Below are 14,429 nucleotides of genomic sequence, written 5' to 3' on the forward strand. Positions count from 1 at the left end.
ATAAATAAAGAATGTAGTATCCATTCTCCAGCCGTAGGTATAAAAGGAAGGCACCAAACAAGGCAAAAGGAGGAGGCGGAGAAATACTTAACTTAGACTTGCACAATGTCAAGAAAAAGAAGCAAGCAACACCAAACTAGGTTGAGGTCCTTGTGAAGAAAATGTTGTATGAATATAAATCCCAACTTATAGAAATATCTAAGGGCTCCACATTGACCTGAGGTCCTAGATCTTACAAGTCTTGTAAAGTCTTACGGACCTACTTAAGTTTGTGAAGTTTGGGATTTAGAGACTTTGTGTCTTTTTCTTTTGGAGGAATTTTGCTTGAGTTCCATTGCTAACTAATATAATTTATAAAGGCTCTCTAATAAAGAGAAGTGTTGTAAAAAGGAAAATCCATGCTTATAGAATGTATATTTGGGAAAACCACATTGATTTAGGATTCCAAGTCTTACTAGTCTTATGGACCCTAAACAGTCTATTGAATTCTGTGGAACTGGGGGTTGAAAGGTCTTGTGGCTCTTTACCTTGGGAATCAATATTATGGGTTTCATGATTTAAAGGTTTTATGGCTCAAGGAACTAGCATTTTGGGTTCCATAGATAAATAATAAAATTCATTGAAGTACTCATTTTTTCTCCAACTTTCTTAATTCTTTTTATATGCATATATGTATTGTTGTGTATTGATTTTACCTGTGCACAGATTGGTCCAATAGGNATTTACTTTTTACTGTGTAAGGGGGTTTGGGTTGAGAGCAATTTGACTGACTACGAAGAGGAGCCGGATTTCATTGGGTCCCAGATTGTATAAAAGTGCACGTCTCATATAGGATGCTGCCACATTCGCCGCTGAGTTCTTAAATGATGTGACACACAATTTTTTATTTTTATTTTTTCACACAATTAATTTTTCTATTAGATAGGATTTTTTTTCACACAATTAATTATATAATAGTGGGAAATCAATACAATGCATAGGAAAGTTAAAAAAAAATTTTAACTTTTATTTTATCTATATATAAATATTAATAATTATTAGTTATTAATAAAAAATTTATTATGATTATGTTTTTATACAAAAAATATATATGATGTGTGTTGAAGCCCCTTTTTTTTTTTGTCATTATTTTAGGTCTATATTCACTTGTAAGACTTGGCTTTTCAAGGCCCATTAGAGTTATGGGTGGAGTTGGGTTTGATTACACCGCTATAATAGATCCGTTCTACGAAACCAACCTGTGCAAAAACAGCAATCCAAATAACTAGTGATCTATAAAAAATAATATTAAACAATGCATTAATTATTACTTAGCCCAAAATCATTCATGGTTACAAACCACCATATCCAATTATGAATCTACTAGAGCTTAGGATCATTTGGTAGAAATATAGATCATTGGGAGTTTAGGCACTCTGGCTTAGGTCTACCCCCTTACACAGTAAAAAGTAAATTAAAAAAAAAAAAAAAAAAAAAACAGTATATATAGAGAGAAAAAACACATTCACCCTCCCAACCCCCAAAAGTTTGTATCATAGCAGAACGCGAGAGCAAAAGAGAGGGGGATTCAGAATCAGATACAACAACAACACATCAGAGGCAAAGAGAGAGAGAGAGAGAAACCCTAGCAAAGCAAAGGTGATCTCGTACGGAAGAGAATGGGAAAGAAGAAGAAGAGAGCGTCGTCGAAGGTGTGGTGTTACTATTGCGACCGAGAGTTCGAGGACGAGAAGATTCTAGTTCAGCACCAGAAAGCCAAGCACTTCAAGTGCCACGTCTGTCACAAGAAGCTCTCCACCGCCGGCGGTATGGCCATCCACGTCCTCCAGGTCCACAAAGAGTCCGTCACCAAGTACGTTACTTTATCACATCTCTCTAAACCCTAATTACTTCGCTTTCTCGTTATATAAATATTATTGTATTTTTTTCCTTTTAAATTATATATTAAAAAAAAATTGAGTCTTTAATAATTTTGGATCTTCATTAGAATCGGTGTCAATATGTTGTTGTTGTTTTTTTTTTTTTTTAATATAATTTTTTATTGTATAAATTTGATAGTTATGCAATGGGGAAGATGTGAGTTGAGCTACGAGCTCTTGGCAATATGTATTGATAAGTATATAAAAGAGGTTGGGTCTTGCTGTGATGGCAAGTTCCTTTCACTTAAAATATGGGTACGACATGCTTTTAAAGCACGGGTACGACACCCCAAATGAAGTGTCTGTGCTTCCTAGCTTAAAAGTGAACACTGCAAAAATGGGAGTTTTGTGCACTGGGTACAACATTTATTGTAGTAAAAAAGGTTAGGTTAAGCTTACGATGACAATGATGAGTACTCCATAAAAGAAGTGATTTTGTGAAATATAGATATAGTAGAGTGTAACTGCTTGCGAGACACCGAGACCAATCAAACAGAGTTTGAATTAGCAAGTCTTCAAGGCTTCAAGTTGGTTCTTTGAGATTTCCGAATCAATGAGTAATATGATTTATTAATGTAAGTATATGTAGGTATGTAGTTATGTTTTGAAACTATTTATGTTGGTATTTGTTAATTATGTCTGATTTTGGTGGATTCTCTTTTTGACAAATAATGTTGTTCTGCAGGGTTCCCAATGCAAAACCAGGTAGAGAGACAACGGATATTGAAATATATGGAATGCAAGGAATCCCACCTGATGTCTTGGCTGCTCACTACGGTGAAGACGGTGAGGATGCTTTAAAATTGGGAGAATTTTATGGTCTTGTTTGTTTCTTTTTGTATTTTTGATCGTTGTGCTATGCTACATGTCTGTGTTGTGTTGTTGTTGCTTTGATTGAGACGCCTATATTTCCCTCTTATGTTGTATTATCAACTCCTAAATTTGGAACTTAGGGAAGGAATGGCTGGTCAAGCCTATGATTGTTTAAGCTTTTTCTATAAATTACTTGGGTTTTCAAAGTCGATTAAGGGATTCAAAGTCAACGGCAGGTGTTTGGTATGTAATAGGGATTGCTCAAAATTGGAATGGATCGCCTTTAGTACAAAAATCATATCAAATTAGAACTAGTAACTAATCTCAGCATTGAAGTATCAAAAGAACTCACATAAGCCTGCATAATGAACACAGAAGCTTTCCCTTGTGAGCTGATTGCGTTTAGCCCAGTTCCACAACAGGATTCTTGATATGTGGATGAATTGGCTTGAGATTAGATTTTTGAGTTACTTAAAATAATCTCATACCTTGAAGGAGCCAACAAGCTCCAGCTCAACTGGCATAGTGGCACCTCCCCCCTTGCAAGTGCTAGGTGGAGGTGAGGCTGTGGATTCAAGACTGATGAAGACAAGGAAGAGCTCAAGGAAAAGAAGATTAAATACTCTAAGATTCAAGAATTGTGATCTGATATTTGATGTCGGACCTTCTTAGCACCTTTGATAGGTCATTTTAGTTATTAGTATTATGTCTTTTAGGTTGAGAAGCTGCGAATCAGTTTTAATTAAGTTCTATTAGAATAAGGGCAATTTGGTAATTTTCAGAAATATGGAATGGGCTGTCCTTGGCCGTACCAAAGGCCCATGAGTCTTATTTTATGTTTAGTATTATTAAGTTTTTATGTAATTATTATTAGCATTCCTATTCAGTCTAGGAATAGGTTATTTATAGTCCAATTCCTACTAGGAAAAGGATAACTATAGTCCTTTGGTACAGCCAAGGACAGCCCATTCCAGATTTCTGGAAATTACCAAATTGCCCTTATTCTAATAGAACTTAATTAAAACTGATTCAGCAGCTTCTCAACCTAAAAGACATAATACTAATAACCAAATGACCTATCAAAGGTGCTAAGAAGGTCCGACATCAAAATTAGACCACAATTCTTGAATCTTTGTATATTTAATCTTCTTTTCCCTTGAGCTCTTCCTTGTCTTCATCAAAGACCCACTTGGTGCATGTGTTACTTACTATCAAAAAAAAAATTTTCATAACTTGAGGGAGCCCATCTAAATAGTTGGGATTGCATTTGCTGGTTCTGGATCTGATTTTGGTTATTCTTGTTAGGATTTTCCCTTTGCAGTTCCTTCATCTAATAACATCACCAACATCTAGTTGAAAGCATTTGGTCCTTTTTTTTTTTAATTTTAATTAATTCATATATAATATGCATGTATATTGTGGTAGTTTTTAAAAAAAAGTATATTTTGACAGCTTTATTGATTAGATCATTTTGCCATCTATCCTTTGCTGATAGATAGTATAGTTTTTATGCTATCTATGCGAAACCNAAAATAATCTCATACCTTGAAGGAGCTAACAAGCTCCAGCTCAACTGGCATAGTGGCACCTCCTCCCCTTGCAAGTGCTAGGTGGAGGTGAGGCTGTGGATTCAAGACTGATGAAGACAAGGAAGAGCTCAAGGAAAAAGAAGATTAAATACTCTAAGATTCAAGAATTGTGATCTGATTTTGATGTCGGACCTTCTTAGCACCTTTGATAGGTCATTTTAGTTATTAGTATTATGTCTTTTAGGTTGAGAAGCTGCCGAATCAGTTTTAATTAAGTTCTATTAGAATAAGGGCAATTTGGTAATTTTCAGAAATATGGAATGGGCTGTCCTTGGCCGTACCAAAGGCCCATGAGTCTTATTTTATGTTTAATATTATTAAGTATTTTATGTAATTATTATTAGCATTCCTATTCAGTCTAGGAATAGGTTATTTATAGTCCAATTCCTACTAGGAAAAGGATAACTATAGTCCTTTGGTACAGCCAAGGACAGCCCATTCCAGATTTCTGGAAATTACCAAATTGCCCTTATTCTAATAGAACTTAATTAAAACTGATTCAGCAGCTTCTCAACCTAAAAGACATAATACTAATAACCAAATGACCTATCAAAGGTGCTAAGAAGGTCCGACATCAAAATTAGACCACAATTCTTGAATCTTTGTATATTTAATCTTCTTTTCCCTTGAGCTCTTCCTTGTCTTCATCAAAGACCCACTTGGTGCATGTGTTACTTACTATCAAAAAAAAATTTTCATAACTTGAGGGAGCCCATCTAAATAGTTGGGATTGCATTTGCTGGTTCTGGATCTGATTTTGGTTATTCTTGTTAGGATTTTCCCTTTGCAGTTCCTTCATCTAATAACATCACCAACATCTAGTTGAAAGCATTTGGTCCTTTTTTTTTTTAATTTTAATTAATTCATATATAATATGCATGTATATTGTGGTAGTTTTTAAAAAAAAGTATATTTTGACAGCTTTATTGATTAGATCATTTTGCCATCTATCCTTTGCTGATAGATAGTATAGTTTTTATGCTATCTATGCGAACACCAGCACTCAAGTCTCCAATTTGTGTGTTGGATTGTTATTATGATATCTATGTGGTGGGGAAGAGTTCTATAATATACTTGAACTATGGCCAAAAGAAAATTTCTGGAAAGGAAATAATTTTTGTCCACACAACAAAATTTCTGGCTCTGCCCTGAAATGGTTTATTTTTAAATATGGTATTGAATTATTCAAGATTGAATGTATTAATGACATTTTATTGAATTTATTGAAGAACATTAATGACATGTTATACATATTAAAAAAAAAAAATTAATGACATGTTGAATTATTCTATCGATATATTAATCAGCAGTTGGTTTTTTCATGTTTTCCTTGACTTTTGTTGTTTCTTTTTCCATTTAGTGAAATGCCAAACTTCAGAATCATTTCTTGGTTCTTTGTAGCATTTCGAATAAATTTTTCTTTTGCAAGTAAAGGTTTTGTGCAACTCTCTAGTTAGGACCCTTGTACAGATGTTTGTGCTGTCCACTCAATTTCTCCACAGTGCTTGGTTTTCCATCAGTTCTCTTTTCTCCTCTTCTTCCTCTCTCTACTTCAGCCTTATTCTCTATTTCTGAAATACTTCTTATTTGGGGGAGACTAAATTATGTTGAAAACTAGTGTGTTCCTAAGTTGGGCTAGTAAATGATTTAGGTAGAATTCAAATTTTTTTTTTTTCAGATTGGATGGTGGTCTGATTACCAGCTTAGGAACTAATCCCCATATATGTAGGGGAAGAGCATCTACATTTTGTTGTGCCAGGTCACATATAACGTCATATTGAAATAACCCATTATCCCTTTCATATTGGAATAATGTCATATAGGAAGCATGTCTCGGTTGGTCACTCAATTTAAAATGGAGGTTAAATTTTGAAAGGGATAATGGTACTCCCAACTCTCAATTGATGAATCAATTCATGTGGGAGGGCTGAAATTTTAAATTGGTGGTAGGGAATCGCCTGCTAACTATTTGTGTGATACACAAGATTGGTGGGAGTCTCATCTCCTTCCATTCCCTTCTAGAGGGGTAAGAGGTTCTCATGGGTGTGGGATGTGGAGGAGTATTAAGGAAGGCACAGAGAAGTTCTTTAGTCAAATTCTGTATAATGTGGGGAAGGGTTGCCGTGTTAGTTTTTGGCATGATCCTTGGTGTGGGCCTATTCCTTTGAAGGAGCTTTTTCCTACTATGTTTGCATGCTCTCTTTTTAAAGAAGCATGGGTCTCTGAATTGGTAATAACCAATTCTAAAGGAAATAGGAGCTGGAATTTACTTTTCCGTCATGGTCCTCAGGATTGGGAGGCTGACATTGTTTATTGCTTTTATGAGCTTATTTATTCTTCTATGCCGAGGGGTGAGGGGGATGATCACTTGGTTTGGAGATTGACTACGTCTGGAGTATTTGATGTGTGCTCTTTTTATAAGTTGTTATCTAGTCCTAACACTGATGAATTTCCTTGGAGGCATTTGGTGTGCAAAGGTGCCTAAATGGGTGTCTTTCTTCTTATAGACAGCAGCTAATGATGGGATACTCACCATTGACAATCTTGTCAAGAGAGGTCGGTTTTTGGTTAATAGGTGTTGTTTATGCTACTGTGATGGGGAATCAGTGGATCACCTCTTTCTTCATTGTAAGTTTTCTCATGCCTCATGGTGCGAAGCTTTTGCAGTGTTTGGGATCCAATGGGTAATGCCAAGGTCAGTCAACTCTTTTTTCTTTATGTGGAGAAACTAGTTTGGAAGGCATCATTCGACCATTTGGAATATGGTCCTGGCAGGTTTAATGTGGTTAGTTTGGTAGGAACGCAATACCACACTTTTGAAGACAGGAGAGAACATTAGATCATCTAAAATCTCTCCTTTTTGGTACTCTGTTTCTTTGGGCTTGTATTTGGGGTATACGAATTGTATTTCTCTATTTGATTTTTTAGTCTCTGGTTCCTTTAGTTCTTGATTATATTGTATCTATTTCTTGTTTAGAGTGTTCACCATTGTGAACATGATGTTCAATTTTTTCAATAAAGAGTCTTATTACCTATCAAAAAAATCAGTTTACTTGTTCCCAAGAAAATGAGCTTTAGCTCAAATGGTGTCTCCTTCCCTTGGTATAGGAAGGCAGTGATTGAGGCTGTGGGTTCAGGATCCACGGGTGCGTGTGTAATCAAAGGAAAATCATATTTTTGGCTTGCCTTGTTTATAGGCGTCTTTGGACTAGCAGAACCATTTTATTTTTTCAAATCCAAAGAATTTTTCTTAATTTATGTGGGTCATCGATTCAGCATTAAATTAAAAAGAAGGGTTGAAATACTCGTAATTTTTTTTTCCAATAAAGAAATTGAAAAATAAAAAATAAAGGGTTCAAATCATTCTATCGACATGAGTGTTATATATTGAAAAAAATTTCTAACTATTCATTTGGTATGGTGGTTCAACACTTGTCAACCATTGACTATTAGTGTAACATAACATGTGTGGCTCTCTCCTGTGCCTTACAGTTAACTTGTTTTTTTATTTTTAATTTTAAGTTTACTAATGTGTGATGTCATGTGTATCTTCCCATTTAGTCCAATTACAATCTGTAGAAAAATTTGGAACAAGGAGGTTATTTTCACATAGTAATGGAGAGTTTGTATATGTTGCATTGGGGAAGTTAAAAGCATTAACATACTATGATTACCTTATGACATCTGTACTATTTTGCAGAAGAAGAAGGTGCATCGAAAGTGGCTAAAGTGGATATCCCAACTACCTCGCTAGTTGGTGGTGTTGTACCAGGATCATTGGGAATTGCATATCCTCCTCAACCTACTCTGGGTGTAATGCAGCCAATGTATGTTTTCTGTTAGATTTTTCTCCTAAGACTTTCCTGCTTCACATTTATGCAGCATTAGCTCTTGGTGAAAGTAGATCTGCATTCTCAAGATATATTCCTTTCATTTTGATTTGTACTTTTGAGCACAAATAAATAAATAAAATTAAGTGTTCTGTACTGTAAGATATTTGATTATCATATCCATAGTTATCTCACATTTGCAACTTATTTTGGGTGTTTGGTTACAGTTACAATCCTGCACTAACAGTGCCTCCTGCTGCTTGGCCTGTTCCACCTCGTCCTGGGCCTTGGTATCCACAGCATCCAGCAGTTTCTGTTCCTCCTCCTCCTCCATTGGGTTATGCACAACAACCATTGTTTCCTGTCCAGAATGCGAGACCTCCTTTGCCGTCAACCACATCACCTGCACTACAGCCTTCACAGATAACTCCTCCTGGACTGCCCGTATCCAACCCATCTGTCCCTGTATCGCAACCATTGTTCCCAGTTGTTGGGAACAACAATATACCTCAAATTTCACCATTTTCTGCTCCTATGCTTTCAACAAGTATGCCGTCAAGCTCTGCAGCAGAAGTTAAAGGCTCCATTGACGTGCATTCAAGTGCTAACGCTTCTGTGACAAATAATTACCAAGTCCCAAACATACCAGGTTGGATATTTTTTAAATTGAGCCCTGCAAATAATCATTTCAGTTTTGGTTTTCTATCAATACGCATTGTGGTTGATTTTAGAAGTAGATCTCGAACTTTCAATGTTATAAAAATTTCCAAAAACTGAGAATTGATAAGTTGTGATTAAATGATGATGTAAAATAATCACTTGTCATTAATATACTGATAAAATTAAAAAAATTAATCAATAGTCATGAAATTATGTCAGATTTTATATTCTGGGTTTTTAGTAGTATTGATATTGCTAGATGTTGATGTTCTCTGTAAAAATAATGGTGCAAATGTAATTATGTTTGATACTTTGATCAAATGTGCCAACATGAATCTCATTTAAATAGTTTCCTGTAAGGTATCCACTCCCCCTTTAAAAACCATTCAGCTATGAGATTATGGGTATTCATTCTTACAATTACTATTGATAGTAAGGATATATTGCTTGCTTACCTTCTGTCTGTCTGTGGTACTGAATGTTGGGCTGTTAAGAAGCTGTATATTCTTAAAATAGCATTCTATTATTCATTTTATTTGTCTACAAGTATTTGCAAATTTAGATATTGCAGTCAACTATTACCCAAAAGCTAGAATAAACCAAATTCCATAGAATTAAAGCACAAGATAGCTCCATCCTGACAAGTTCAAATAACGAGCAATGACCGTTTTAATTGTGACTGCATTTAGCTGATGTTTCTCGATGCTTACCCCATACCACTAGGCGAATTAGCCATTGCCCTTTCGTCTCTTAGTTTGCACATCTACACATATATTAAGAAGTCAAATTGGTCTCTCCTTTGTAATTTGCGTAAATTACCCCCTTCTGATTATATTCATAAGCAGCCTTGCTAAATAGTAAATACTGTTTTTGGTGAGTCAATCCTCCAACTGCCTTCATGCATCTACTTATTCCTTTTCTGATCTTGTGATGATGAATTTGATAAGAAAACTACCAAAAAACTATTTTTGATGAGTTATCCTCCTACTACCTTCGCCACAGACACTTGTTCTTTTTCTGATCACAAGTTTGACTCTCTCTTTCTCTCTCTCAATACATATAAAGCCACCACCTATTAAAATGTGAATGAAGTTTTATTTCGTAACTTTGGTGCTGCTGTCCATTAATTAAGCCTACTTACTCCAGATTGGTTTGATTTGGTTTTATAGCAGGCTGGTAAGATTAGAACTATATTCATTGGATTCCATTTCATGAAGTTGAACTCTGATATTGTTAGGCTGCTTTGCTGTGGACTTGCCCAAATATGTTTCTCACACCTTGTTGGTGTCTTTATAGTACATAATTTTATTGATTTTAATGTCCTTTTTTTGGGATATACTGTAGGTGGGACATTAAGCAACTCTCATTCATATGCCTCTGGCCCAAATACTGGTGGTCCTTCCATTGGACCACCCCCAGTAATTGCAAACAAAGCTCCTGCTACCCAGCCAGCCACTAATGAGGTCTATCTAGTTTGGGATGATGAGGCAATGTCCATGGTTAGTTCTCTCTCTCTCTCCCCCCAAAAAAAAGAAGTAGAAAGAGTCTAATAAGGAAGCTTTTAACTATAATTATTGCTGACTTGGCACACCTGGTGATTGCAGGAGGAAAGAAGAATGTCCCTAACGAAGTATCAGGTGCATGATGAAACTAGCCAGGTAAGTCATACTACCTCTTTAATATATGGAGTTGGTTTCGCATCTGACCAGATGGGTAGGCTTTATGTTTCATGTTTTCAGATTCGATTCTTTCGCACTGTTTCCTATTTAGAGAGGTATTTCTGTATGAATTTCCAATTTTTTCATCATTAAAAGAACAACCCACTTGGTTAGTAATATGTTAAACCATTTAATAATTCCATTTTTCTTCTTCCAACCCAATTGGTTGAGGGCATGTAAACTGCCATTCTTCGGTTTGCACGCAATGCCACACTCTTGTGGGAATCAAAAATTGCAAGTAGGTATTTGCATTATTTTATTCTGGTAATTAGTAATTACAATTTTGTCAAGCTTGCTGCAATCAACTCCAAGATTCTTCATCCTAGCATTATACTCAGTTAAGAACAATGTGTATGTATTTTCTCTTTTAAAATTTGGATTTACCTGCTGTTATTCATTCTCCCTATGTTTGATTCCGAAAAGTGGGGTTTTGGGTGGAACAAGATCTTACCCAACAGATTTTTGCCTATTCGTACAATTTAGTTTATGATCCAACAGTGAATTCAGACTTGGCCCAGGTCAGCTTCTTTTGCAAAGTTTGGTTCTCTTTGCTTAGGCCAAGCTTTATAACATATCTGGTTTGTCCAAGTGATTGATATTTAGGGCTCCTTTCTGATCACCCCCTCTTGTGATTTTATGTTTCAGATGAGCTCAATTGATGCAGCCATAGACAGAAGAATATTGGAAAGCAGGCTTGCTGGTCGAATGGCCTTTTAGATCAAATAGAAGTCATGATGAATTGTTGGAAGGTTTTTGTCAACGCATCATCCTTAGAATATTGTGGGATTCACTTAAACAACAAGACGATGCCCTGGTCTTTATTCTCATTGGTTTAATTGGGTGTCTTGTAAGTGGCCATATTTATTTGTGTTTTATTCTTTACAAAAGAGGTTCAAGGGAGTAAATTTTGTTGATGATATGAGGATTCTCCATAGAAGTTGCTAAACTTGTATTTTTCTGCATAGTCTCTTAATTTTTAGTTTCAACACCTTAGGATCTAGTCTTGAACCCTTTTGTGATCAATCTAATTCAGTTTCTCCAGGTGTTTTTGAATCATTGGATTTCTGTCTTTGTAAACAGTTATTTGCATTATTGTTAAATCTTCATTAAGAGATATACTGTCTATGTGTGTGAGAGAGAGAGAACATTCTGTTAGCCAAATATTAAAAGCTATTGTAAAAACTCCTCTCTAACTTGTGCAATAAAAATTGACCTTATGAAAGCTTACGATTAGGTTAGGTTGAGTGGTGCTTCATTCTTGACTGTATGGCTGCTATTATATCCCCAAATTTTGTATTTGCTTAAATGGAAGTTGGGTATTTCATTGACTAAAAGGTTTTTCTTCCTCTTCTTCTTCTTCTCCTCTTTTTTTTTTTCATTTTTTTTTTTTTAAATAAAATTTATTGAAGGTTTATTCACTTAAATGAGACCTAATTGTAGCAATTGAATTAGAAATCCTGTATTTTTTTTTATCTTGGGCAATATTGCAAAAATGGCTTAAGAAATTTTCAATGTAGTGAGTTTTGCTAGTATTTGTCAATGCTCATTGCGATTTTAGCAAAATGGAATGCCAATTTTAATTATGGGTTTTTTTTTAAGGGAATTTTGGCCTTTTAACTTGAATATATTCTTTATCCAAAAACAAAACTTGAATACATTCATTCGGCTAAAATTGCTCTTTTGAAGGGTAATCTATCATAACAGCACCCTACTAATTTTCTCTAGTCTAATAAATACTTGTGGAAACAGGCTTTTTTTTTTTTTTTCTTCGCTAAATAAAACACATACTAGTTGAAATTTGAAATATACGGTTTAAAATGCAGGCTCAAGTAAAACAAAGATCTAAAAACATAATAAATTTAAAATTTCACAACGGCTTGAGGTGATAACTTGTGATTGTTGTATAATAAAAGTGATGTCAATAATGGTCTTAACGAAAATGATGTTGTACTAATTAGAATTTGTCATCACAACAAGTCATAAAATATGTTGTAAAGTATTGTTGCAAATGGAATCAAGATGCGATTTCATGTTGAGGGTTTTTTGGATTCATTTTAAGGAGGAAGGAGATTTGTACTTGGAAGTCTTGAAATACTATAAAATGCTTTTGACTTGATTGTCAGTGGTGATTGATATTGAGTGTGCATTTCCAATGCTATTATAAGCTAGTAAAAACTAGTTTTGCTTTTTTTTTCCTAATGTTTGTGGGTCCTAGTGGGTCTCGCAAAAGAAGAAGCTGTTTTTTTTCTTCAATTAGCTTAATTGCTCAATTGGCTTGGTATAGTTTGCGGGTCCCACTATAATAGTTTTGATCAAAAGGTGAGATAGAGTTAACTAATTGAGAGTCTCACTATATAGTTTTTGCAAAAATGTCAAAGTCCTATTTTGCTTATTGCAGCTCTCACTCTATTTTTTTCCCCTACAGTACTTTTAGTCTGTTTGGCTAAAGGAGTGGAAAAAATTTAATTTTTTCTTGTGTGTGTTTGGTTGGAAGGGTGGAAAAGTGGGAGGGGTGGAAAACACTTTTGTTTGGTTGGAGGAGAAAAGTGAGAGGATGAAAAATATAGTTTATATAAATTTACTCTTATACCCTTATTACATATCATGTAAGAAATAATATATTTGTACTCATTAAACAATATAAAAATTAACACATCATATATATAAACTTATATTATTTTTCTTTGTTATTATTATAGATATTATATTCTTATATATATATATATATATAGACATGTTCTGGGTGGGAAAAAAAAAAAAACTGGGCAGCAAAAAAAAATCTGGAATATATATTGTTGAAATATGAAATTTAAAAGCAAAATGTGGTTACATAAAAAAAATGTTCGAGCAATATTTATGAAAGAATATAAAAGTTTTGAACAAGTTTATGGGGTCCAAAATATATGTCCTTTTAAAAAAAAATGATAAGATGTTGAAGGGGTGGGATGTGTGGCTAAATAAAATGTCCCTAGCCACACGTACCACTACAATAAAAAAAGAGAAAGGAAAAGGGAGGAAAGGACAAAAGAAAAGGGGAGAAAAGGCCGGAAACACAAAAGAGAGCAAGTACACACACAGCAAAGACAAGGAGAAGAGAAAAAAAAAACAGGGATAGAGAGAGTAACTCCAAGCAGAAGCATAGGTTTGTAGATGAGATTTCATTAGTCCCTTCCTTCTCTGCCAAAATCTCTCTTTCTCCTTCTTCTTTAAATCTGAATTTTTGTTTGGGAAACAAATAGGGTTGGGTTTCATGAGGAGTTCCTAACTCTATACATGAAGCTTTATACAAGAGTCCTTGACTCTTAAATCCTATTTGATAATTACCAAATAAAAATTCTCTCAAGTTGTGGTGTAACACTCTATTAATAGAGTCCTTGACTCTAACCCATCAATGGAGTCCTTGACTCTACCCCCATTATTGGAGTCCTTGACTCTACCCTTTTAATGGAATCCTTGATTCCACCATTAAATCAATGGAGGCATTAACTCTACCAAATTAATTGTAACTGATTCTTTGGGATTATTAATTAGAATTAATAATTCTTAAAAATAAAATGACCATAAAATTGGGTTGGGAAATTTTCCAATTTCAAATATGTTTACAATAAATAAAAATTGCTTCAAAGGAGTTTTCTTTCCCTTAATCAAAATATTTAAAATTCCTTCAATGAAACAAATGAAAGAAAAGGGAAATTACTTGGAACTTTAACTTCTCAAAAGAAGAGAATCCTTGATTCAATTTCCATGAAAATATGGTCTTTGACTTATCCTTGAGATTAAAATCAATTATCTCACCCAAATACAAAATTATGCCAATATTTATTAAAAACCAAGTATTGACTTAGAGATCCATCATTTAAAATGAGAGAAAACCATATTTGAGACTTTAAATCTAAAACC

At 34.5% G+C, this 14,429-nt stretch overlaps 1 protein-coding gene across 1 annotated transcript; it reads left to right on the forward strand.

Annotated features, from left to right (window-relative positions):
- Positions 1–1,497: 1,497 nt before the first annotated feature.
- On the forward strand, positions 1,498–11,585 carry LOC111993279 (protein SUPPRESSOR OF FRI 4). Its single transcript, XM_065777753.1, has 7 exons — positions 1,498–1,852; positions 2,605–2,705; positions 8,022–8,148; positions 8,379–8,800; positions 10,156–10,310; positions 10,416–10,469; positions 11,175–11,585. The coding sequence occupies exons 1-7, from the start codon at positions 1,659–1,661 to the stop codon at positions 11,244–11,246; spliced, it is 1,125 nt and encodes a 374-aa protein (XP_065633825.1). The 5' UTR covers positions 1,498–1,658; the 3' UTR covers positions 11,247–11,585.
- The last annotated feature ends 2,844 nt before the right edge of the window (positions 11,586–14,429 follow it).

Source organism: Quercus suber, unplaced genomic scaffold (assembly GCF_002906115.3).
Source record: "Quercus suber isolate HL8 unplaced genomic scaffold, Cork oak 2.0 scaffold_163, whole genome shotgun sequence".
NCBI lineage: Eukaryota > Viridiplantae > Streptophyta > Magnoliopsida > Fagales > Fagaceae > Quercus > Quercus suber.